Genomic DNA, 24,836 nt, shown 5'->3' with positions numbered 1-24,836 from the left:
CAAAAATATCTAAAAGATATCTTGTTTTTTTTTCGATAAAATGAAAAATGAGGAGATTAAGATTGAATGATCAAAATTCAATCAATCAAGGCTGTTAGAGCCGAAACAGTTGAATATACGTTATAGTATAGATATTTTACATCAAGTAGGCTTAGAATTTGACTGTTACTTAAATTAAACTTAAACACTCTGTATAGTGTATACTAAAAAATACTTAAAAATAGACACAACTACGATGGTAAAAATTCCAACAATCATCCTGTGCATACGGAATACAGCAAGAGCATATTTGGTGTTGTAAAGCAGTTTTACACTCATGTAACAGTCCCATTCGTGCGTAAAATGCTTATTACCACCCTTTCGTTCTGTAATATACTATTAGAAGGTTTGAAAGTGTAGGTTTGTACATGAAACACATTTAGTACAAAGTAAATTTATTGGTTTCGCTTCTTTTGAAAACTCCCATTAAATTCAAAGCTATTTTTACAAAACTTTTATTCTCGTTTAGTCTAGTATCCTTCACACACTTTAATCATCCATAAAACACTTTCTAAATCATCTAAAATTACCACAATGACCCGTACAATAAAAACAACAATGCTGCATAGCCTTATTTAAATTTTCGACACCCACATTCATATGAAGTAACACACAGTTTTATTAATAATCAAATTTATGTCAGTGTTTGGCAACGTTCATACTTTATTTTTGGTAGGAATTGATCGTTGCAAAACTGACAACACCGCTTTCGAGCACGCGTTGCATGTTTTCCACCGTTTATATTCAGTTCCTATAGCATTTCCTTTCTAAACACTATCTACGTCGATCCGGAAAAGCTCGGAAATCCAGACTTATTTTTATTTAGGATCTACAAACCTACAAGTGAACACGAAAGGAAGGTAATTCGTCTTGACACAACGGGCTTATCAATGTATCTGTGACCATTTGCGTCCGTGATGTGATTAATGATTGTTGTTAATAGTTTAATATGGGAAATGGTTTTGTGATTAAAAAGTAAAATGCAAAATGAAAGTAGACCGGACGAATGGCGTGGAAAACAACGTGGCATCGAAAAAGGTTGACGGGAATAACTCGTGGGTAAGATCTTTTTTTCTACGACTGTTTAATAATTTGCTTATTATTCACTTGTTTTGAAAGACACCCATTACCTACCCGTGAGTAATGAGTCGATACTCACGGGTTTAAATCACTCGCGGACGTTTTGTAATATATGCCCAGGACTTCAAGATATGGTAACTCCAAAAATATGAAAAAAGTCCATATTAAATTACCCTCTAAGCTGGTTCATTTTAGAGATTGTTTAAAAATTGACAAAAAAATAGTATTTTTTAGTATTAGTAGGTTGTGGGTGTTCTTTCTCCCCAACTTCTACGCCACTGGAAAAAGTACGGTTTTGAGACCCCCATTTGAACCACCAATGTTTTCTACACATAAAACACTTTATGTTGAAAACGTTGCAACAAGTAACCGTAACTTTGTTCATCTTTTTGGACCAGCTACCATATCATGTGCATAGTATATGAAACACCTTGTGTAGCAAGAATCAAAGTCAAATGGAGTGACGTAACAGTGTAACATAGAAATTTTTGGCTTTTTCATTTGCCCAAATTCAAAACAATTACCTTTCTGTGGGTTATGACGTAGAAATCCAAAGTGTTTTCCTAAACTTTGATTTACCTTATTATTGTTACGACATCCCAATTTGCTTTGATAGTAGTAGTGTATAGTATTCTACTCTCATGTAATAGCTATTACTCACTTGATGATTTACACAATTTACAACACTCGCTTTCAGCTTGTGTCGCAAACTTCATCTTCGTGAGTAATAGTTGAATTACTATTATATTCAACAATTAATTCTCAATATTTGTTCCAGCTTCCCATATCTTGCATATTTGTGGGTGCATGCATAGTTGCTCTAGCATTCTTCTTAATCAGAAAATGCAGGTAAGATTATACATAGGTATAGCAATGCTCACAGGAAATAGTTACACGTCACGAGTGACGTAATTTTTAAGTTCAAATTATATTAACTATATTTAGAACTAGAATATTATGTGGATAAGGTTCAATTCCATTTAAATAGCGATTACGTCACTGCTTCTTGTGTATTCGACTCTATTCTATATAATAAAAATATAATACGGACCAATAAATTTTCTAAATTGAGCAAGCAATAAAAATGACAAAGAAACTCAGGGGAGTACCAGAAATGGGGTCCAGACCCCAGAAAAATTATGACTGAACATTTTTCCAACAATTGGACAATCTGGGTAGAGAAAATTTAACTTTAACACCCCGTGATTTAGTAACGAAGCGTTATCCAGTTTTTTAGACGTAGTAGCTGTAAAATTATTGATAATTCTGGAACATCCTGTATATGAGGAAACTGGTACACATTGTTGTTGTTGGACAACTTTTTCCAATTTAACAGAACTCATATCTATTACGGTTTCAGCGGTCTCCATGCTGTACATTCTTATATTGGACACTCAGAATTTGAAAGGATTCGCTGTTGGCTTTTCACTCAATTCCTATTCTGTAGGCTTTTGGTGTTGCAGATTTTTTTTACAAAAACAGTAATTTTACGCCAAACGTTATTTTTACATTTTTTCAAATCCAAATTTTTAATTACTTCTTTGAATTACTCATAGCTTAACAACAAAAGTTCAAAACCCTGGTTGCTATGTAACCTTCAACGCTATGTGAACTTTGCTTGATTCCAATTGCATTTGTAACTAAAATAACTTATCAACGACCAGTTTGCTCGTTCTTGTCCCAGAAGTAATGTGATATGTAGCTAATTAGGATATACTTGCAGGAGTGGGTCGAACATTTTGGAAAAGTACGTTGTGCAACGTACTGAAGAGCTTGAGCGTTATTTTCAACACACCCTGTATAATCATCAAAATCTAGGCAATCAGTTACTATATCGACATACCCTATACGTTTGTTACGGGTGATTGTAACGTAACAATCTCTGAACAAACTATTCCTATTATACTCTGCTAGTCAACCCTCTTTGACCTTTTGCGCTTATATGAAAATGTGATAATTAAAATATTCACTGTAATTAAATGCTCATTGCCTAACAGGTTGAAGATATTGCATGTGGCACGAAAGATCGCATTTACCTACTAATTCTAGCTTATCAGGCTGCACTACTATTAAGGGATTGTTCCTGACGTACTCCTAACGCCTTTTATTGGATTTACACTACATTTGCATTGACTTTACCATTATTTATTATTTTTAAAGTGCTTAAACTGTAAATAAATTAATAAATAATAACTAAATTTATTATGGACTTAACTCGACTTTTAAGCTTATCGTAAATAAAGACTTACTAAACATAAGCCACCAACTAAAACAAAATGATTGATTCAATCAAAATGATATTTCTAATCTTTCACCGAAATACTTAATCTTTATCACATTTTATTAATTTAAAAATCTTAACATGATCCTAAATTCATAAATTTTTGACTCCATTGAAGGACCTATTGACTATCCTGCCAGGTTTGAGGTAACATCACCATTTTCTAGTAACACTCGTCGAGTAATAAATCTACGTCCATTAAGTATTATGCAGGGAAAAAAGAAGAAATGTCAGTTTTCTACTAATTTTGTATTAGTGCTCCATGCCATCAGTTTCGGAGTATTTTCGAATGTTTTATTATTCAGATTAATAAAAAAACCGAAGGAAAATCTTTATACATACATTATATGTGCAAATAATGGTATGCTAGGAAAAATCTCAAAAAGTATAAAATGGGACATTTCTTGGTTTTTCCTTTTCGTTCAGTTTGTTATGTTACGTTCTTATACGCTGTAGGAAACTTCTTCTTCTTGTTCTTTTTAGTCATATTTAAGATCTCGCGATCTGTTAGTTTTGCAGATTTCTCTGGATCAGTTCCTGGGAGGTGGACTGCCAGCTGTCCTTCCATCTCTTAGGTGGTCTTCCGGGTGCTCTTTTCCCTATTGGTTTTCCTTCAACTGCAATGCGTGGTAGTCTTCCCTCTTCCATTCTTCTCACGTGAGCGTACCAATACCTTTTTCTTTGTCTCCCCCATCTTACGATGTTTTGCACCCCACATTGTTCCCTAATGTCAATGTTCCTAGTTCGGTCTATTCTTGTTTTCCCATTATAGTCCTGAGCGTTTTCATTTCGGCTACTCGAAGCATTCTTTTCGTCTTGTTGGTTTCTTCTCTGGTTTCTATATTCCCTATGTCATGATTGACCTAATACAAGTCTTATAGATCCTGATCTTGCTATCCTTTCGCATGTATTCGTTCGCCCATATTATCTGCCTTAAGCAGCCCGACATGGCAGACACTTTGTTGATCTGGCTTCTTAGGTCCTTCACTGGGTCGTGATAACTCATCGACAGATCCATACCCAGATATTCGAATTGTGAGACTTGCTCGATGATTTTGTCCTGAACTACCAGCTTACATCTTACGGGATCTTTAGAAAAGGTTATGCTTTTCGTTTTTTCTATAGATATGGTCATGTTCATCATTTGGCTGACCTGGCAGAATTTGTGTAGTTGTCTCTGTAGATCGTCCTCGGTTTTCCCCGAAAATAGCTGCATCATCGGCATAGCATACCATGCTGATTCTGTCCCATTCGGTATCCCATATTTAGTGATGATGATGAACAGAAATGGGCTAAGGCTGTCACCTTGTCGGATGCCTCCTGGTGTCGGTATCTCTTCCGTAAGTAATAAGTGTCTCCTGCGGACTGCTCTTACGATGGTGTCTGGCGTTTCTTTCGCTATCAGTATAATGAAGTCAGAGAGGCGAACCCTATCAAATGCCTTGATCAAATCGATGAAGCAGACATATGCTGGTGTATTAAATTCGATTGATTTTCTTTTAGTTATTTAATAATGATTATGGCGTCGGTTGTGGATCTGTTTCGTCTGAAGCCTTGTTGTTCTTCCCTGCTTGTTATTTGTGTTTCAAAATCTTTCCTTCAAAATGCCGGTAAAGAGTTTCATGCTTGTGTTCAGCAGCCTTATGCCCCTGTAGTTGTCTGGGTACGTCTTCTGTCCTTTCTTGAATATAGGGATAGTTATACTTTTGTGCCACTCCGTAGGTATTTCCGATGTTTCTAAAATTTTGTTGTAAGGGATTTTTAGATGTTTTCCAAGTTCAGGTCCGGCATATTTCAGAAGTTCGTTTAGGATGAGGTCTGTTCCACATTCAGTAAAACCAATTCATTCTGTCATTCTGTGCTTGCTGCAGTAGCTTTAGGTAGAAAAGTCTGTTAGAGAAATATACAAGAATTCTCTATCCTTTATATTGCTATTAAGATTAATTAATTAATCCACTGGAGCTGAAAGCTTTAATAGATCGAATTTAATTAGTTTAGTTAGTTAGTTTTGGTATTAAAGAGCCAACTCGATGAGTTTCAATCTCTATATGGCTTCAGGATTTTGTGTGTTTTACATAAAGCTCACAGCAGAAAAACATTTTTTATTTATCCAGCTTATGATGTCATGTAATACAGTCAATGTGTGTATATTCACTAAATGGTGGAAAACTTTTAAGTCTAGTTAATCATCATTAAGGACCAGTTTAGCATTGCTGTCAAACTGGCGTATCTAACTTAAATAATCAAGTTTAAATTTTGAGCCGCTTTTGTGCAACCAGGCCTTAAATAACCTCGTTGATTAAAACATCGTTTAGACGATTGTACATACAATAGTGGCTTTTCTTTTAAATCAGGTTTAAGTTCAAAACGTCACTTTGACAGCAATAAGAAGGTTTTATATGAGAAAGAATTGAACTTATACTGTGGTTTAACTCAGCCGGTTATTGAGCTGCTATTGTACATCGGTTTTTATGACTTTATTTCTTTATTATGTATTTTATGTTTATTATTTTTGAATTTGATTATCAGGTTTAGGTTGATGCCTAAACATAGCAATAATCCAAAAGTTACTGTTAAAAATTCGAAAATTTTACGAATTTAACAAATAAAATGAAGAAATGTTGTACCAGCCATATTTTAAGCTGAGTTAGTATGGTTCAGACTGTATTTTTTTTTAATTTCTATTGTCACAGTATGAACCACTCTTAACTTGGTTTAACGTCGTTGAAAAGGTACCCCTCGGCAATACCCCTTAAATGACAATTTTTCAAAAAATCATAGATTTGCCAATGTTGCACTATTTCCTAACACACTTTTTTTAAGCACCACCACAATACAACCAACTTTTGGACCCAAGTTTTATTATTTTTAATTAACTAAACTTGAGATTGTTCTTTTTATACTGAATTTTGAAAACATTATTAGATTGTCAAGAAAGGTTTATTTGACTTTTTTGATTCGATCAGTTCAAAACTTTGAGGCAAAAGCAATAAAGCTCGATAGATAGTTCAGACTTTATAACTTTTCTGAACTACGCCAACTTGAGGTCGTAAATTATGCCGTTTAGCCATTTGAGAGTGTCACATCCACACTCATCTATTATTACACTTTTGCTGCAATATCTCCAAAACTTTTAAGGTTTACGAGTTGAAATTTGTCGGACGATAAGCACCTTCGAAGGATCATATTTTGTAATCAAAATCCGAGGGGTAAACCGCTGAGTACAATTTTGTACACTAATTCCTAATATGCCAATAATGTCCACTAATTCCTTGTAATGCCCAGTAATTCCTAATAATTCCCAATAACTAACTTAACCTAACCTAACAATACCCACTAATTTTCAGAATTACCACGACTGGAGAGTCTAAAAATATCTTTTTTAATTAAAAAAGAAGTAAAAATAAGAAAATATGCGTGCAACGATTTAACCGGAAGTAGATATCAACTGTTGCTTAGTTTAAATGGGACACCTTGTATATTATTGCATTTTTGGATTCTACGACAAATTCTAGACATATTTCGTGTATTAATGGCATACACTTTTCTGTATCCGTTTCTGAGATATTTGCCGTTTTATGTGAAATTTAATATTTTCAGTCTCCAAAACAATAATTTTAATTTATGCATATCAGGAAACGTTTTTTACTTGGTTTTTGTTTTGTCGTGTTATTTAAGGTTTGTTCTAAGAGTGGATGGAGAAAAACGATAAAATATATTATACAGGATGGTCAAAAAAAGAGCTCAAGACACCAGTTCTAAAAAAGGACGTTTTTCAAATTAAACACTCCTTTTGTCTGATTCTCTGTGCAAAATTAAGGTAAGTTTGTATTAGGTCACTTATTTGAAAAATTTATTCTTTAAATTGATACATTGAACCACCCTGTAACTGTCAAAATAATCGAGTTATTGAAGGTCTAAGTAGTAGCTGTCAAATTCAGTGAAAACTGTTTTTATTGTCAAACAACTCGTTTATTTGCAACATTTTGTATAGACTTTTATATGTTAATGGATAGAAAATATAATAGGCTTTCCAAAAATATGGTCGTTTGTGTTGATAGGGTGCTTTGTTTGGCCGCCAGAGGGCTCCAAAGCTAACTAAACGTTTTTCTTGACTGTAACCACTTTAACTTCTTTGAGGGATTTTTTTTAAAACGGTTAGGTACGGCCCTGATATTTGGCACAAACCCAGCACAGTGAGTGTTAATTTTAGAGCCGTAGCAAAACTGTAGAAATAAAATCATTAAAGTCGATTTTCGCTTGCACTAAGTGGCCAACATAACTCAAAACCCATTGGAATAGTGGTGGCTTTTCAGGCAAATTTGACCCTTACGAAAATTGTCATTTGCAAAATCGGTTTTTCAAGAAATTTCTATACATTACATCGTAGTAGCTCATGTAACCGTAATTTTTTTCTTAATTTTACAGGGTCAAATTTGTCCTAACCAGTCAAAAAGTGTTTCTGGGGCACCCTGTCTGTAAACCGTAAATAATACGCGTATTTGTAACCCTTTGTATATACTTTTATTTGTCGATGGACAGCCAATGAAATGAGCTTTCCATTGACGTAGAAAAGTCTGTTGGTTAGTGGTACCGTTTGGCCACTAAAGGGCGTTAACTTTGACCAATTTTTTTGGTGTATCCGTTTGTTTAATATTCAAAAACCCGCTTAATTGCACTATTTTTGATAGAGTTTTATACGTCAATGGAGATCCAATGGAATGACCTTTCTAAAAATTCTCCAACTTGGGTTGATAGGTTAACGGTTTGGCCGCTAGAGAACGTCAAAGTTGACTATTTTTTTGTGACTTTTTTCGTGCATCCTTTTGTTTAATCTTCAATAACTCGTTTATTTGCACCATTTTTAGTAGTGTTTTATACGTCAATAGATAGCCAATGCAATGAGCTTTCTAACAGTCTCCCAATTTGAATGGATAGGTTAGACAGTTCGGCCGCTAGAGGGTGTCAAAATTGACAAATTTTTTCATGACTTTTTTGGTGCATTCTTTTGTTCAATCGTCAATAACTAGCTTATTTTCCACACTTTGTATACACTTTTATATGCCAATAAATAGCCAATGAAATAAGCTTTCTATGGACGTATAAAAGTTGATGGGTTAGTGGTACAGTTTGGTCGCTAGAGAACGTTAAAATTTTTAAAAGTAAAATTACAAAATTCATAATTTTTCATTGTATTCCAACGAAATACATTGAAATTACCAAACTTTATTTGTGTTTAAATTTGAATGGTAGATGTATAGAAAAAATTATTTTATGATTTTTTTTTATAATATAATTTAGACGTTTCTATTAATAGTTTTCAAAATACCAAGGTCCTCCAGTAATGCCCATTAATTCCTAAAATGTGTACACCATAATGCCCCAGCGGTTTACCCCTCGTCAAAATCAAAGTAAAACTCGAATTTATACACTACTTGTAAAGTTTAAAGAAAATCCAATATTTCAACTAGATATTTGATATTTTCAACTAATCAAAAACAAAAATTGTATAGGAAAGTAACTTTATTCCAAGTGTTTATTACTTTAGGTTATATGGAGTTTCAAATTGAAAATGTACGAGTTTTGGTTGCGGTACACGTTAGATACTCAATATATCTTTTTGGTAATTAAATGGAGAATCTATAAATTCATTAATCTAAAGTGTTCGATTTAGAAAATAAATGGAGACAGATGATAGCACTAATTGAAACTAAAACTAGAATTGAATTTGAAAAAAATAAAACTGTTTAATAATATGCCTATTACTCACTATTTTTGAATAGATAATATGCACACATTGGAGAACCCGTGAGGAATGACTCACGGCTTTTACTCACTGGCTACAAAGGAAAGGCATTTAGGAGATTCAGTTAGTGATGTGGCTTGCAGAGCATAAGCTCTTGTGGCTCTTTCCAAAACTTTTGCTGGCTCAGTTAGAGTTTTTCCTTCATTGGATTTTCTCTTTGTTTGTCTAATTTCACCAGAAGGTCTATGTTCTAGGTTGATAAGCAAAGCACTGCTTCTTGTGCTGGTGTTTCATTCAAATTTTGCATATCTCCATCAAAGATAATTTTAAAGTTTGAATCGGAATCCTGTTAAACTGGACTGACTTTTCCTTGCAGGGTTGTTCGTACCAAAAAAAAACAGAAATGAATAGCACCATATTTTCTCTGTTCCTGCACCACTCCACAGTGTGGTTTAGCAACATGAAGAAAATATTTATTAATTTATATATTTTTTCCTTAATTTTCAGATATGAAAAAATAGTAGGATTTAAGTAATTTTCAGACTGTTTACATAATTCATCCTTCATTTTGGGACACTCTGATGATGAGATAAAAGTTTTCCATAAATCCACGAAAAAGAGTGTACGTTTTTGGTTGGGCCTCACGCTATTTACAAAATAGAAATCTCTTATTTTAATTAAGTTAAAACCAATATAAAACTAAAAATAGCGTTACAACAGTTTACTAGGCCACTAGGATTGAATGCTATTCCACTGAAAACAAAATCTAATTTCTATGACAGACATATTGATTTACATTTAGCTGTTGTTTTTCGATTCTTTCAAAGTTAAACAATGAGCCATTATCCTACTTTCAAGTCTGTCGGAGGGAAACCTTAGAGGCCACTCCGTTCCACTAAATAGAAAACGCAGCAAATCTCTAACAGGATTAAATCCTTACAATACAGGCTTTTGGTTTGTTTCTATATAATGTCTGTGGCTAGCAAACGGATCATTCAATTTGTTGAGGGTAGCAGAGTGTACAAGTGTTGTGACTTTCGTGTCAGTTTGTGATTTTTGTTGTTTGCCCTGTTGCATTGTTGTGTTTTTTGTGCGTTTTTGGTATTGACTTTTGCCTTTAATCGGATAACATTTAAGCTTATAGGAAACGTCGATTTCTTAAGGACTTTGATATTAATGGCCTGTCAACCTAACCAGCCTTAGAATTGTGGCCACACTAAACTTGTGCCAAACAATTCTTATTTTCTATAGTCAGTTCAGTAAAAAAGGCCTTCATCAATCATGATGGAAATATACAGGGAGGACCATGATGATGAGCTGTCGCGATCCGTTATGGAAAAATCGTAAAAAGGGCAAAGTTCTGAAAATTTAGCTGCATTAGCAAATTTTTAAAGTTGATTCATAATGTACCTAAAATTTCCTCAAGATTACCGCTGGTTATACTAGAAATTAAACGTAACTACTTCCACATTTTACATGGAACATCTTGTATAATAGATTTTGTTATACAGAGGTCAACATTTTATAGGAAATCTGTGATTAGAGGAACAAACAATAATTGCAATTTAGTACTTCTGGTAAAGATGGAGAAAAGCTTCATAACTCACATGTCAGTCGAAGAGTGTGTGACGTAGTTTGATAGTTGGTCACAAGATGTCCTGATGAGAGGTTATGTAACTGTAAGTGACGTCACACCTGTTTCGACGGACTGACAGATGACAGTTTTTTCTATCTTTATTGAGACTTAATTTGCAATAGTTTCTCCATCATTTTTGTGCTATGGAAAACTTTGTTAAACAAAAATTATTTAAAGTAAGACGTAGAAGTAATTTGACTGTTTTTCTTTCTATATTTTGGCCACTCTGTATATTTAATCGTGTTGCGGTTAGAACAAGGTGAAAGAGCAATTCAAGACGAAAATTATGAGCTTTTGACAGTCGCTAAAACCCAACAAATGGTGGAGATTATTACAGAACAAAAAAGGAAAGAAAGATGAAAGTCTCTGGAAATTTAGCATTGAAGTTTTAATTTATCTTCATTAATAATTCCAATTTCCAAAAAAACATATTTTGTCTTTTAAAAGGATTTACATTAAATAATATTTACAATAATTGAATTGGGTGTTTTCTTGGACCACACTTTTTTGGACATTAATCGATATTTTCCTTGGTACTTCAATTTATAACATTCTTTCTAGTTAATGTAGGGGAAATTGGACAAAAAATAGCAAATAGACTCTCGTTTTAGGACGGTTTTAGGCATTTTCGGAAAAGACAAATATGAATAAAAATCGTATTTTAGTATTATTGGTATTATAAAAAATAAATAAAAAAAAAACATTAAAAAATTGGTTGTCAAAGAGCAACCAATATAAAAAGTTGATCATTGTATTTAAAAAAGCCTGAATTTTTGTTTTTAAACTTTGACACCTTGTACATATATCGAACACTGTGTGGTCCAAACTAATATCTGGTATTATTATAAAACTCATCGTCATTTTGCCCAAATTTCAGTTACCTGTTTTTTGGTAACACCCTGTATCATATAGATGTCCTATTGAGTTTTCGTTATCTGCGTCACTCAGTTTTACACCACCACTATCAACAATAATCACGATTTTGAGATATCTAAAAAACAAACTACGCCGCCATTTTAAAATGTTTAATCTCTACACGAGCATAAACAAACGAGAACAAGAAGAAAAGGAACCACAGGTGATTGGTCACGAAAGATGGTACCAAGAACGGACCTCCAGGTCTAGCGTGAAGAAGAAAAACCGCACCACCAGGCGGTCGCATAGCGCTGCCGAATTCTCTACTACGGTCCTGTCGGCCGCCAGTAAAAGGGCGGCATTTCGAAAACGAAGCCAGAGTTCCGAAAATAAAAGTGACGGTGAAAACGGGAAACGCACCCCCCAAAGTGTGGATTCTTTGGTTAAGGTGTTTTTTGGATCTAAAAGGTGAGCTATCAAACGGTTGATCTTGATTTGATTGCCCATTTTGGTAGTTTGGTAAGATTTACATTTTTTCAAATGTTTTTCTTTCCTTTAAGTGTCTTGATTACCGTGCAAAAAGTATCTCATCTCCGTTTGAGCAGTGCAAGACACTGTACAGAGTGAGTCAACGATAGAGTAAAGTTTATTATCTCACTAGTCTCAAAAAAAAAAAATGTTTTTTTTAAATGGATTTTTTTTACACATACATTACACAATTAGGTACATTTTACACAAGTTAATTAAACAATTATTATTACTTGTTAGTTTTTCCAAAAGCTTATATAAAAATGAATTCTAGTAATTCCATATATTTTTTTTAGAAAAAAACCATAAATGTTTCATTTTTTACGTCAGTGTTACAACATTTTAAAATGTTTATTTTTAATCAACTGATATGGCAAAGACAATGTTCAGATTTAAGTTTAGTTAAAATAACAAAAAACAATGATAAAAGTTAAAAAACGTAAATAAAAAAAAAGAGATTTCTTTCTTAAGTTCAATTAGTCAAAGTATATTTTAAAAAATTGAACGCCCTGCAACATCTACCAGAAGTTTATTTGGATACATCTTTTTTGTCGTCCCTGTAGTACGTTTGCAATAAATATGAGTATTTTACCTTTAGAAATAATTGCGATACGGACAATTTTCTATCATAGTAATATTTTTGTGAAAAAAATTAAATATTAGAAAAACTATTAGGTTTAGGTGTATGACATTATTAACAAAAAAGTTTTAAAATTTTATAGAGAATCTAAAAATGTGTTAAAAAATTCCATTTAAAAAAACTAATATTTATGTGCCATGCCTTTATAAACCACCCTGTATAACCAAAAGTTATTTTAAATTCAATATTCTCTAAAACTTTCCTATTTAGCATTTTTTTTGTATTTCTCAAAACAAATGAGATAATGAACTTTATTCTATCGTTGACTCACCATGTACAGGGTGTCCCCATAAGCAATAAGCCGTACACGGTTCATATATCCATAGTCATCCAATCATGATACAAGATGTACTTTTTTGCACTTATTAGGAAATATACTAAGTCTGTTAGCAGAGAGAATCACCAACTAGTAATCAGAGAAATAGTTACATCCATTGGCCACAAGTCAGAAAACGTCATAGTCACGTGAGCATTCAACCAATGAAACTTGACATTTACTGTTTCTAAGTTGGAAACCAGTCTCCTCTTCAAACAGACTGCATATTTACTGTAACGCCAGTTTTGATGTGATGAATAACTAAAATTCTATTAAAATTTTATTTAGAAAATGAATGATTACAACCCTCACTTAAAAGTTTTTCAAACAAATCAACTGTACAGGGTGTCTCAAATTCGATGGTTTTTCGGGGTATCACCAAAGCTAGTAAAGGTAGAGCAATGCGGTTTTTGCTTTACCTTTGCTACTTTTGGAGATACCCTGTAAAACCATCGCATTTGAGACACCCTGTACATTAATAAATCTTGAGCAGCCTGAATTACTTTATAAAACTATAAGCTGTCCTACGTTCTCAGACAATCATTCGTTACAAATTACCGACATTTACATAATTTATAATCTAAGACTTTACACGCAAACATTCTTCTTTGCTCTATTGCAACATGAATGAGGTTATAATTAAATTATTCACTAGCGTTATTTGTACTGGATGTTATAAAAAAACACTGGCCGGCATATAAAATATTGAATGCGACACGAAACATTTGAACTTTACCACATTAACCTAAATTATTTAGAATTCCCTGTTGTAAAATTGTATGTTTACTCAATAAACTCTAATTGTCGTAGATTTAATTAAAAGTAGTAGTTTTTTTGTAGGGGGTTTGCGGCAATTTAATTTTATCGACATATTACGGTAGCAAAGGGTTTGAAATATTAATTTCATTCTCTCTGGGGTTACAACAGCCAATCGCTGTTTGGAACGTTCAACCAGAATTAAAAATATTAATTTCCTTTGATATCAAATAGAAGTTTTGTTCGAGTTTTAATAGAAATATGGTATGAATTACATCTAAAATTCAAACAGTCAATTTATACTTTTTATTTCAACTTTTTCTAGCATAAATTCAGCTGAGAACATAAATAAAATTGCCCATATAAGATTGAAACTAAATAGGTATTTGGATTTTTGCTTCTTTCTTTTCCATCGGATGCCATATTTTATCATCCTTGTTACCCGAACTGTCAGCAATGGAAAAGCCTTTCTAATTAATTGAATAACTGAATACCACCGTTTAGTTGCTATTGTTTCCAATTGACAATTTATAGCCCTGCGGAACACTTAGTTCTCAGTCTGCTCTATTAAATAAAGGAGCTTATTTGTGAATAATAAACTAACTTAATAATTCCGAATAGGACCAAAAAGGAGTAGTTGTGATGTCTATAGGGTTTAGATTTACACATTTATGGTTCATGTTTATTCTACCACTTTCTCCAACATAATTAACAGAGACATACAGTTTTTACACTATTTTTTATTTATTTATATACAGGCTGGTCCAGTTTTAAGTGTCAATAAGTCATCATTCGAGAGTCCATCAAAAATAAGTTGACATACATTATGTCATTTTCCTCAAGTCAAGCGGCAAATATGTACTTTCCGCTCTTAATAATAGAATATACTATTAAAATCCATTGCTGAGTGTCTGAAACTGGATTTGAAGCACTAAAAACAGTCCGGAAATTAAGACAAAGAATGTTGCCCATAAAACTCATTTTTTACTACTAAAAATAGTCTAAAAGTTGACTTTTATGACTAGAAATTACTAATTTACTAAGACTAAAGACAGTCCAAAAGTCTATTTCAGGTCTTTAATTAGTGTACAACTCAATTTTCTGGATTAAAACAAGTCTAGAATTCAATTAAACACCGGAAACAGTCCAAATTAGTGTAGCAGTAGCGTTTAGTGCCAAAATTTATAACTTTCATCACTGAGGAGTCTGAAATTTAACTTTTACTATTATAAATATTTTTAAACTGATTTTTCAGTCTTAAAGCACTAAAAAAAGTTTGAAATTCTTAAAAATGCCCTAATTTTTTGCACCGATTAGTGTAGAAATCAATTCAATAGTGAATAAGCTTGAAATGACATTTTCTAGACTGTGGGCAGTGTACAAACTGGGCTTTTAGGCCTGATAAGTCAAAAACTTTGTGAAGATCCTGAAGAGCATTAAAACTCGATTTTTAAGGCTGAAAACAGCCTTAAAGCACTAAAAACAATCTAGATTTTTAAGAACTTCTCGAATTATTAACACTGAAGTGTCTCAAAGCCTATGAAAAATTGTTTTTTAAGTCTGCTATGACAAAAACTTGGTGAAGATAGCCTTAAAACTCGATTTGCCTAGCTGAAAGCAGTTTTAAAACCCTAAAAATAGTACACAGTTTTAAGGAAAAGGAAAGCAAAGTAAAAAACTTGAAAAGTTAGCCTTCAAGTCAATTTTCATGAATGTGATGTCAATATCCTGTATTTAAGACTAGTTTCAAGACTAAAATAATGAAATTTGTTTTCACATTATGAAAAGTTACTTCAAATGCAAATTTTGATGTCACTTTTCATTGCATCAGAGTCATTTTTTGGTGTGCAAGTGAATTTTCAATACTAAAGTTTTTCAACTTAACTGAAAACTATGACGACTAACTACAAAGAAAATCTTTAAGCTTCTCAAGTCAATTTTCACCGTTTCAAAGTAAATTTTCAAAACTAAAGTCTTTCAATTTCTCTGGAAACATTTTTAAGGGTCTTAAGTCAATTTTCATCGTTTTCCACTTATTGACATTTAAAACTGGACCACGCTGTATAATATACAGGATGTCCTAGTTTTTTGTAGCACCCCATACACCAAAAACCACCGTGATTTTGGCACACCATTGAAAAGATAAGAAAAAGCACCATTTGGTTGGTTTACTGTTAGTGTACTTCAAAAAACAGCCGAGCTATAGTGGGTCAAAGTTTTGAGACAATTTAAAAAAAAATGGTGTGTCTGGTAACCCAAAATTGAATATGTGGAATATCTCTTAAACTAGTAGAGATAAGGAAAAAGTTCAAAGGAGAAAACTTGCGTATAAATTGCTAAAGAAGGTGATTTCTGGTTTTGAACTAACTTTATACATGCTGGCCAAAAAAAACTTAGTTTTTTGGTGATGAAGTTTATACTGCATGTTCTTTGTGGCTGCAATGGTTGAATTAAAGTGGAATTCAAAATACAACAAGTTTATTGAGCAAGATTAATGGCATCAAATGGACAGACTTAAATGACTTCAGTAACAGCCTTTTAAACAGAAAAACTTGCTAACTTGACTACAGACTAATTTGACTACTTATATTATGACAGCATTTTAAAAAATTTGAGCTTTTTTTTTTAAATGCGCTTATAATATGTATAAATCTCATAAAAGTAAGATACGAACATGCAAACCGTTTTGTCCTAACATTTACCGTTTGCCTGCTACAGCCTCTTCCAAATATAAAAAATATCAATTTTGTATGGTACTTATTTCAAAAATTACAAAATGTGGAGAGAAACTTTTCAAGCCCAAAATTGTCAATATCAAGTGGCAAAAATTCGTTATTGTTACTGATTTCATGTAGATCTGGCGCACTTTAGTTAGCTACACGGTACAATATTCTGCACATAAAATAATAAATCACTATTTTCCAATAAATAATAAAATTATGACAAATATTTCTGATGCGTTCACACAATAAAGTTTTATTTTACAGAGACACACGTTTCATATTCAATAAACGTATATTTTTTTCCAGACAATCAAGCCAATCCAAACACGAGTACAGCGCCGTTAAAACAGACGGAGGAAATGAAAAATTCAAAAGCGAAAACCGAATTCGAAGCGGAGCATATCTTTCTTGCAAGAGAAACTTAGATCATAATGAAAGATATGAATTAATTAGCCAACTTGGTGAAATTGGATTCCGAGCCGATAAGAATTGGTATGTAATTTTAGTTTTAAATTTTTAGTGAAGAAATTAAGTTGAATGAAGATTTGAAGTTTAAAATAAAATTATCACAGGTTTACCGTCCAAGACAGAACCCTTGGTGCAGAAAGACTGCTTAGCCTAGTACCGTTACCGTCCACGTGTCCAATTGCTTCAAATTTAGAAACTCGAGAAACGCTCATTGAACTTTTTAGGTAATCATTTACATTATTTTACCTACGACAGTATAAATAGCCCATTACGTATAGTTTTTAGTTACTTAATAACCTTCTTTACGCACAGTTGTAAAAAACCGCACAGTTTTACGATCGGCCATAAACTTAAGTGCCCTAATCCTAGAGAAAATTGATTTTGTTTCGATTTCTTGCTTTATCAAAGTACATTAGATGAAGATCATCTAATACAGTTTTAAGTAAATACAGTACAAGCGCGATAATATGAAAGTGAACTGTTCACGTTAGGGAAAGAGGCACAAAGTCAGCTATGTCAGCTCATGTTAAAATCAGCACAGATCAGAGATATTAAAATAATATTTAATCTTATTGAACAACACAGACAGAAATTAGTTATTTAAAAATAGAATTAGTTTTTTTTGGTTTTTAGTGACAAAATGTCTTCAATATGGGAACAATTTGGTTGAGCTCATTCCAAAGAAAGTTTCAGAGCTTAAATGGCATTTAATGTCTTATCTTCGATGCTTCAATCAAAGTTCATCATCACCTGGCAGCCATTTTCTTCTTCTGAAGAATCATCGTAACTGTCAAAGTTATCAACATCCTTATTCCATTCTGCTACATCCAGTACAGTTAGCCTTCAAACAAATTAGCAAAACTTACAACGTTTAGTCCGTGGAAAATCACTTGCAGGAACTTGCTTGTTCGACTTCTTTAGTTTTAAACATCGTCTTCAAAAATACTGTGTTTATGCGTAATGTACTAGAATGGACGTGTTAGAAAATATGTAATGCAAATATTAGGGTGTTCACAGTAGCGAGTTATTTACCTTACCGCGCTTGTACTGTACCAATTTGTCTACAGTATCATCTGCAATAGCAAACATATCAAGTAATCTTACTGACTATATATCCCTCATCCATTAAAACTACAGTGCAATTTTCGCACGGGCTCTAATCATTTAACGCACTCATGAAATTACACACTCGACGCGGCTTTATGCGTAAAATTCTCTTTACAGCACTACAGTTACATATAATATACTACTAATTTTTTTAAATGTTATTGTAGAAGTTTACAGCATCCCTATATTCATCCCATCCTCGATATTGATTTCTGGAAGGAAGGGGTCGCGATTATAAGTCCCCTAAATCCAACAGGCAGTTTAAAGGACTTAATTTACGGCACCTTTTGGCAAGACGACTATGACAAGAAGTATGTTTCCAGAGGCGAAGGTTTACCTTTGAGAACTGTAAGTTAACTGACTTCCTTCTCTTCCACAACTCTTATTTTAAACTACCGGCGTATTGTTTCAGGTTCAGTGTCTTGGAAGGCAAATTATCGAGGCTCTGTTATTCTTGCGAAACAAGCAATTTCCACCCATATATCACTTGCATTCAGGTTTTTTTTTTTTGGCTCATACACAACACAATAATATGTACAATACTGCGTTTTTGTAGGAAACGTAATAATTCAGAACGGGGTAGCCCGTTTGGCTGGCTTGGAAAACCCATTTTTGGGTTTAGTGCCAAAAGGGCCGGCCGCCCCTGAAACTCTAGGTTTCGGATATCTCCTCTTCGAAATGACTCTGGGTTATGAACTACCCGGTCCTCCAAGTCCGGCCCATTTACAATTAGAACTGGATCGAACTCCTAAAGTAGCTGACGCTTTGGAGTTGATTTTTCAAAATACTAGGTCTGTCTTATGCAGTTGCAGCAGCAACGCACAGTCCTCCACAATACGCTGGTTATTACCCAAAAATCTGTTTTTATTGGTCTCAAGACTAATATATGGAGAACTGTGTGTTGCACAATCTTCTTCTACTCCACTGAGAAAATTTGAACTTTTACTTCACTCTAAAAGCTTTTTGGTAAAAACTTTCCTCTGTTGACTAGAACGCCTACTTTAGAGGAATTGATCCGATGCGAACTGTTCAGAGGCGTAGAACTGAGAGAACTGAGAGGGGCCAGCATCGTGCAGATCGCTTCACCACCTTCAGTTTTGCATCTTTTAGATATAGTGAGGAATCCTTCGTTGCCAAGTCCATTATTGAGACGGTAAGCATAAATTGCATGAGCAATGTCATTTTCTTTTAGTGTGTTGAAGATATTTCTGTTAGTAGGTTAGTTTAGGGATATTTATTCAATAAAGAGAGATAATATACTGCAAAGCTTAAAGAGGTCATTTTCTGCAATATATCTTTGAATGCTCCATTTTAAGGCTTCCATTCTTTTTTAGTAAAGGTCACCCTGTACGTTTATTAGAGCAAAGTCTGTTCATATTACATTATTTCTTTAACTCCAGAACCAAACTCGAAAGCAAAGCGCACATGAATAAGCGGCTTGTGATTTGGGTATTTGTGTTTTATTCAAGAGAAGAATAACTGATAAAACAAGAACAGAAGAATATGATAAAATGCTGGCTAATTACCCAGAAATTTTAAAAGAAGATGAACTGATAAAAGAAGAACCGTCATTTTCTCACTCCATGTGGGTTTTACAGACTTTTTTTGTCCCTGACTGTTCTTTCCAACTGTGTTGATGGCAGTTCAAACTTTGACACTGCTTTTCTGTCTGATTGTACCAAATTTTGTAGTGTTTTTCATCTTATTGGAAAGGTAATTTAATAAGGATTCCAAAAATGTGTTTAAAACAGTTATTTTCTCACTCCATATGGGTTTTACAGGCTTTTTTTGTCCCTGACCTTTCAAACTGTGTTTCTGGCAGTGCAAACTTTGACACCGCCTTTCTGCCTGACTGTACCAACTCTTTTAGTGTTTTTCATGTTATTTGAAAGAAAATTTTATGAGAATTTCAAAAATGTGTTTAAAACAGTCATTTTCTCACTCCGTGTAGGTTTTACAGGGTTTTTTGTCCCTGACTGTTTTTTCCAACTGTCTTTATGGCAGTTCAAACTTTGACACTGCTTTTCTGTCTGGCTGTACCTGGAAAGGTAATTTAATGAGGATTCCAAAAATGTGTTGAAAACAGTCATTTTCTCACTCCATGTAGGTTTTACAGGCTTTTTTGTTCCTGACTGTCCTTTCCAACTGTGTTTATGGCAGTTCAAACTTTGACACTGCTTTTCTGTCTGGCTGTACCAAATATTGTAGTGTTTTTCGTGTTAATGGAAAGGTAATTTAATGAGGATTTCAAAAATGTTTTTAAAACAGTTATTTTCTCACCCCATCTGGGTTTACAGGCTTTTTTGTCCCTGACTGTTCTTTCCAACTGTGTTTATGGCAGTTCAAACTTTGACACTGCTTTTCTGTCTGACTGTACCAAATCTTGTAGGGTTTTCATGTTATTTGAAAGGAAATTTAATGAGAATTTCAAAAATATATTGAAAACAGTCATTTTCTCACTCCATCTGGGTTTTACAGGCTTTTTTTGTCCCTGACTGTCCTTTCAAATTGATTTTATGAGAGTTCAAACTTTGACACGGCTTTTCTGTCTGGCTGTAGGTATCAAAATTTGTAGTGTTTGTAGTGTCATGATATTGGTTTGGAAATTTAATAAGGATTCCAAAAATGTGCTCAAAAGTTATTTTTGTCACTCCAAGTGATTTTAACAGGCACTTGAAACTGTGGTTCTGGCATTTCAAACTTTGACACCGTTTTTCTCACTGGCTGTACCAAATTTTGTACTGCTTTTTTAGGGTATTAAATAGGAAATCTAATGAGGATTCCAAAAATGTTTTAAATCTCTAAAATTTCCTCACTCCAAGTGGATTTGACAAGCAATGTTGTCCCTGACTATTGTACTGTCAAACTGTTCTCAAAAGTTGCAAAAATCAGGGTTTTGAAAAGTTTTCTTGCAGTACTTGGTACAAAACGTGTTTCTGAGATTTATTACAGTTATTTGTCAGTGGTCACGTGACTACCTAGTTAAAGTATTCTCCAAAAACCACGTGAAGTTTTCGAAACAGTTATTTTGACAATTATCAGTAAATTACTGGTAAATTACAAATTCGTTAAATAACAATACATTCAGTTATTCAGATTTGCGTCATCTTTCTGATCTCAAAAACATATTAGGTATTTGTTATAATTTAAACATGAAATAACAAAGAAATGTGTTCAAAATCTGAAAATGTTCAAATAGGAAACCTATTTTGCTCTGATCAGAAATTTGTTCCTAAACTTAGTTTTTTCGCTACTGTTAAATAAAATTCCAAACTAGCTTAATTTATGTTTCCATTAAGCCAGCTTATCTCTTAGACTGTACCCAAATTACCAGTGACGTCACACTTAAAAACCTTGAAAATCAACCTTACAATTTTGTAGTGAATTTTTTAGACATTCCTGTATATAATAAGACAGTTTATTGCCTGATTTAGGGGGCTGTGCAGGAAATGCACGAGCAATATAACACGAAAATATTCGTTCTTCTTACATTTCCACAACTTTCGGGAAAAACTGATACGTAAAGTCATTACAGTCAATATTTTAATTAACATCCCTGAAATTCCATCAAATTGATCCTTCAAGTATATCTTTATTTTAGGCGTCACATTTCTGACGAACTGGAATCTTGGCTTCCATAATCAAATTAAATTTATCATGGTAAGGATACGTCTTTCCGGTATGCTAAATCACAAAACCCAATTACCGTTTCTATTCCACACATTTCCAGTAGAGTATTTGTCTACAGCTTAAGAAATGCTCGGCGAATTTACTATATTATCCAAACATTCCTTTGATTAGCTAAATTATCCGTTTAACTGCATAGGTCGGCCCTTTATGCTGACGGTCTTTTCAATTTAACCAACTCTGTCAGTATGAAGACAAATTTTCCCAAATTGCTACGCCAAACCGAAAGTTTGTGGTTATTTATTGCCTATTAAGTTTCGATGCTTAGCATCGCGTGATAAGAAGTTAGAGCGATTTTATCTCTACCGGAAGTCTTTATATGGGCATAAGGGTGAAAACTGAACCTTCCGTTGATCGATTTAACGTTCTTGGTATGTTGTTAGATGTAATTTTGATTAATGTGCTTTGTGTTGTGGCACTATATGTTGTTTCTAATCCCTAATTTTAGGCGAACAATTTTTTTAGACAAGAAACCGTAGTGATAGTAGAAGATTGCAGCAAGCGAGCGCTAGAAGATATCTTAGAAGAAGACAGCGAATATAGCGATAGCAATAGTGTGGTAGAGGATAGTAATAGCTCGTTTAGGTAGTATAGTGCCAGATTTAGACTAGTTTAATTTAACGACAATGCGTTTTTTCTTTAACTCATTGTTTTGAGTAGCAATTTGTATAAAAATATAGTGAAACCCAAAAGCAATTTTTAGAATTTTGTTTTAGAGTTTAAGTATGAATTATTGTGAACAGACTGTCAAGAATTACCATTCAAATCATTCGATTTATAGTAAGTTTTACATGTGATTAAAGTATTGTAATAAGAATTACATGTATAGGGTAAGCTAAAGTGATTTAAGTCTTATTCAAAAATTCAAAATTTAAATTGATTTTCAAATGTGTTTGGAAAAAACTAGAAATCAAGTTACGAACACCCTGTACATATAATTTTATATTACTGAGCACTAATATTGTTAATTAATGTTTTCCATTGGACTAGAGATAATCAAATGTTAATTATTGTACTAAAACTAAACAGGTTTTCGAGTATACTAAAAGTTATAATAATGTTCTCATTTTATCTTTAAGTTTCAAAGTCATTTTCTATGGTTTTCCAAAAAAATCAACATGTACAAATATGAACTAAAAAAATCACAGCAATCCTTCATAATCGTGCGCTTATTCAGATATTTTTGCTATTCAAATGTATCATAAATCATAATATTTCAAGTCAATATTTTTATATACAAAACTGAAGATTTATTATAACTTTGCATCTGGAAGAAAATATAATATAATACACTCGATTAACTAAAATATAAACATAGTTTGCTATAATATTCAAATACTAATAAACAGCAAAAATATTAAATCAACAATTTTCTTCAATCTAGTTCATTTCCATTTATATTCGTTTCTAAGTATTATAGTCCCAATAACATTTAAAGCAATACTTTGTCTTATAGTAATAATTTTGTGAGGTTTTTTAAATTTTTCATAGATCTTTTTCTCAGTATTAGTACTATAGTGTTTATAAAAGTTGGGCCTTAGCCATCGTGAACGATAAACCTCTGTTTTGTGCAGAAATTAATCTTAGATAATTGAAAATATATTGTATACAAATTGGGAACTGCTCTAAAAATATAATTATTTACTTTATACTGTTATTTACTTAAGTTATTCATATTGTTTTTTATATGTAGCTATTATGCTAAATAAATCTCTTACTTACTACTTACTTACTTACTTACTAAATTATTGTAAATTAAGATAAATGTATTTTTCACAGTTTGGTAAAAAGAGATTAAAAAGGCACCTCTTTATAAGAAGAGCCTCCTTAATTACTGAAACATGATCCAGATCAGTAAAAGAGAGTATCAATATCGAGTAGGTTGACAAAAGATATGGCAGTATTAAGTTATACATTACTACAGTTTACATGAGAAAATAAGCAAAGAAGAAAATAGTATATTGTCTTCCTCAGGATTGGTTGTTGAAGAACTTGTCATTAGTGGATTTTTCAAAAATCTGGAAAAATCAATACTCTACAATCTTACAATCTAGGTTTTACTGCATTTATGACTGTATACAGTTACAGTATACACTTATGACACTTTAATTGGATGATGATAATTGAAAAAGAACAAGTCCTAAATGACCAAAACTCTAGATAATCTAGATAAAAGTCCCTATAAAACGGAAACCCATGTGACCGAAAAAACAGTAGGTAATTCATATTTTTTTGCGTTCTTTTCAAATATGAAACAAACCCATTGCAACAAAAAATAATATTAAAAGTACTACCAATAATATTTTTTATTATGCAGAAAAAATTGTTGAGAATCAAAAATAATCATTATTGAACGTTACATTGGTTAACATTTACTGTATAATATGTTAAGTGCATGTTCTCTTTTTTTATATTTACTGCTTTAACAATGTAAACCTTCTCGGTATTTACTAATTTACTTGAACAATAATATAATAACTACAATACAACTATTGCTGAGGTATACATAAAATTATCGATTATCGTACAATCCCACAATCAAACCAGTCAATAGAATATAATAAAGTTCGTTTTCTTATTCTAAAAATAATAAATAATGTACTATGTTATGTAAGTAAGCGTAATTTCAGCTAGCGCTGTGATAATAATCCGCCTTTCTTTTTATTTCAATTTCAAATTTCAAAATCATGTTTTTTATTTTTCAGTTGGACAAACAGGAAGCTAATATTTTATAAAAGGCGAAAATCAAAATATGCTTTTATTTATTGCGACAGAAAAAACGGATATTATAGAACACGTAAGATATTTTATAAGAGAAAATAAATACGTCTCTTTCACAGCGCCTATATAATTTAGTCAAATGCTTTCAAAATGTAATTTTTTTATGGGTAATATACTGAGCGTAAAAAATAAATTTGTTAAAGCGGATTAGTTGTTGTTACTTACTTACCCTTATTATGTACAATTATGAATT

General features: G+C 32.7%; 1 protein-coding gene across 8 annotated transcripts; it reads left to right on the top strand.

The window, feature by feature from the left end:
- Nucleotides 1-762: 762 nt before the first annotated feature.
- Nucleotides 763-24,790, top strand: Slob (Slowpoke binding protein). Of its 8 annotated transcripts, XM_081986641.1 has the most exons (10): nt 10,038-10,247; nt 11,695-12,105; nt 16,907-17,092; nt 17,173-17,292; nt 18,343-18,523; nt 18,588-18,672; nt 18,732-18,966; nt 19,167-19,328; nt 21,777-21,835; nt 24,568-24,790. In XM_081986641.1, the coding sequence occupies exons 2-9, from the start codon at nt 11,804-11,806 to the stop codon at nt 21,814-21,816; spliced, it is 1,311 nt and encodes a 436-aa protein (XP_081842767.1). In that variant the 5' UTR covers nt 10,038-10,247; nt 11,695-11,803; the 3' UTR covers nt 21,817-21,835; nt 24,568-24,790. The 8 variants fall into 8 exon arrangements, with proteins under 8 accessions (XP_081842781.1, XP_081842773.1, XP_081842767.1 ...); XM_081986655.1 differs by lacking the exons at nt 10,038-10,247; nt 11,695-12,105; nt 21,777-21,835 and adding exons at nt 763-1,098; nt 1,898-1,968 and having other exon boundaries at nt 22,328-24,790; XM_081986647.1 differs by lacking the exon at nt 21,777-21,835 and having other exon boundaries at nt 10,035-10,247; nt 22,311-24,790.
- Nucleotides 24,791-24,836: the final 46 nt, after the last annotated feature.

This window comes from Ips typographus, linkage group LG1 (genome assembly GCF_016097725.1).
Source record: "Ips typographus isolate SLU linkage group LG1, UJ_Ityp_2.0, whole genome shotgun sequence".
Classification (NCBI taxonomy): domain Eukaryota; kingdom Metazoa; phylum Arthropoda; class Insecta; order Coleoptera; family Curculionidae; genus Ips; species Ips typographus.
The sequence above is the reverse complement of the archived record's forward strand: the minus strand, read 5'-3'. Positions and strand labels throughout refer to the sequence as shown.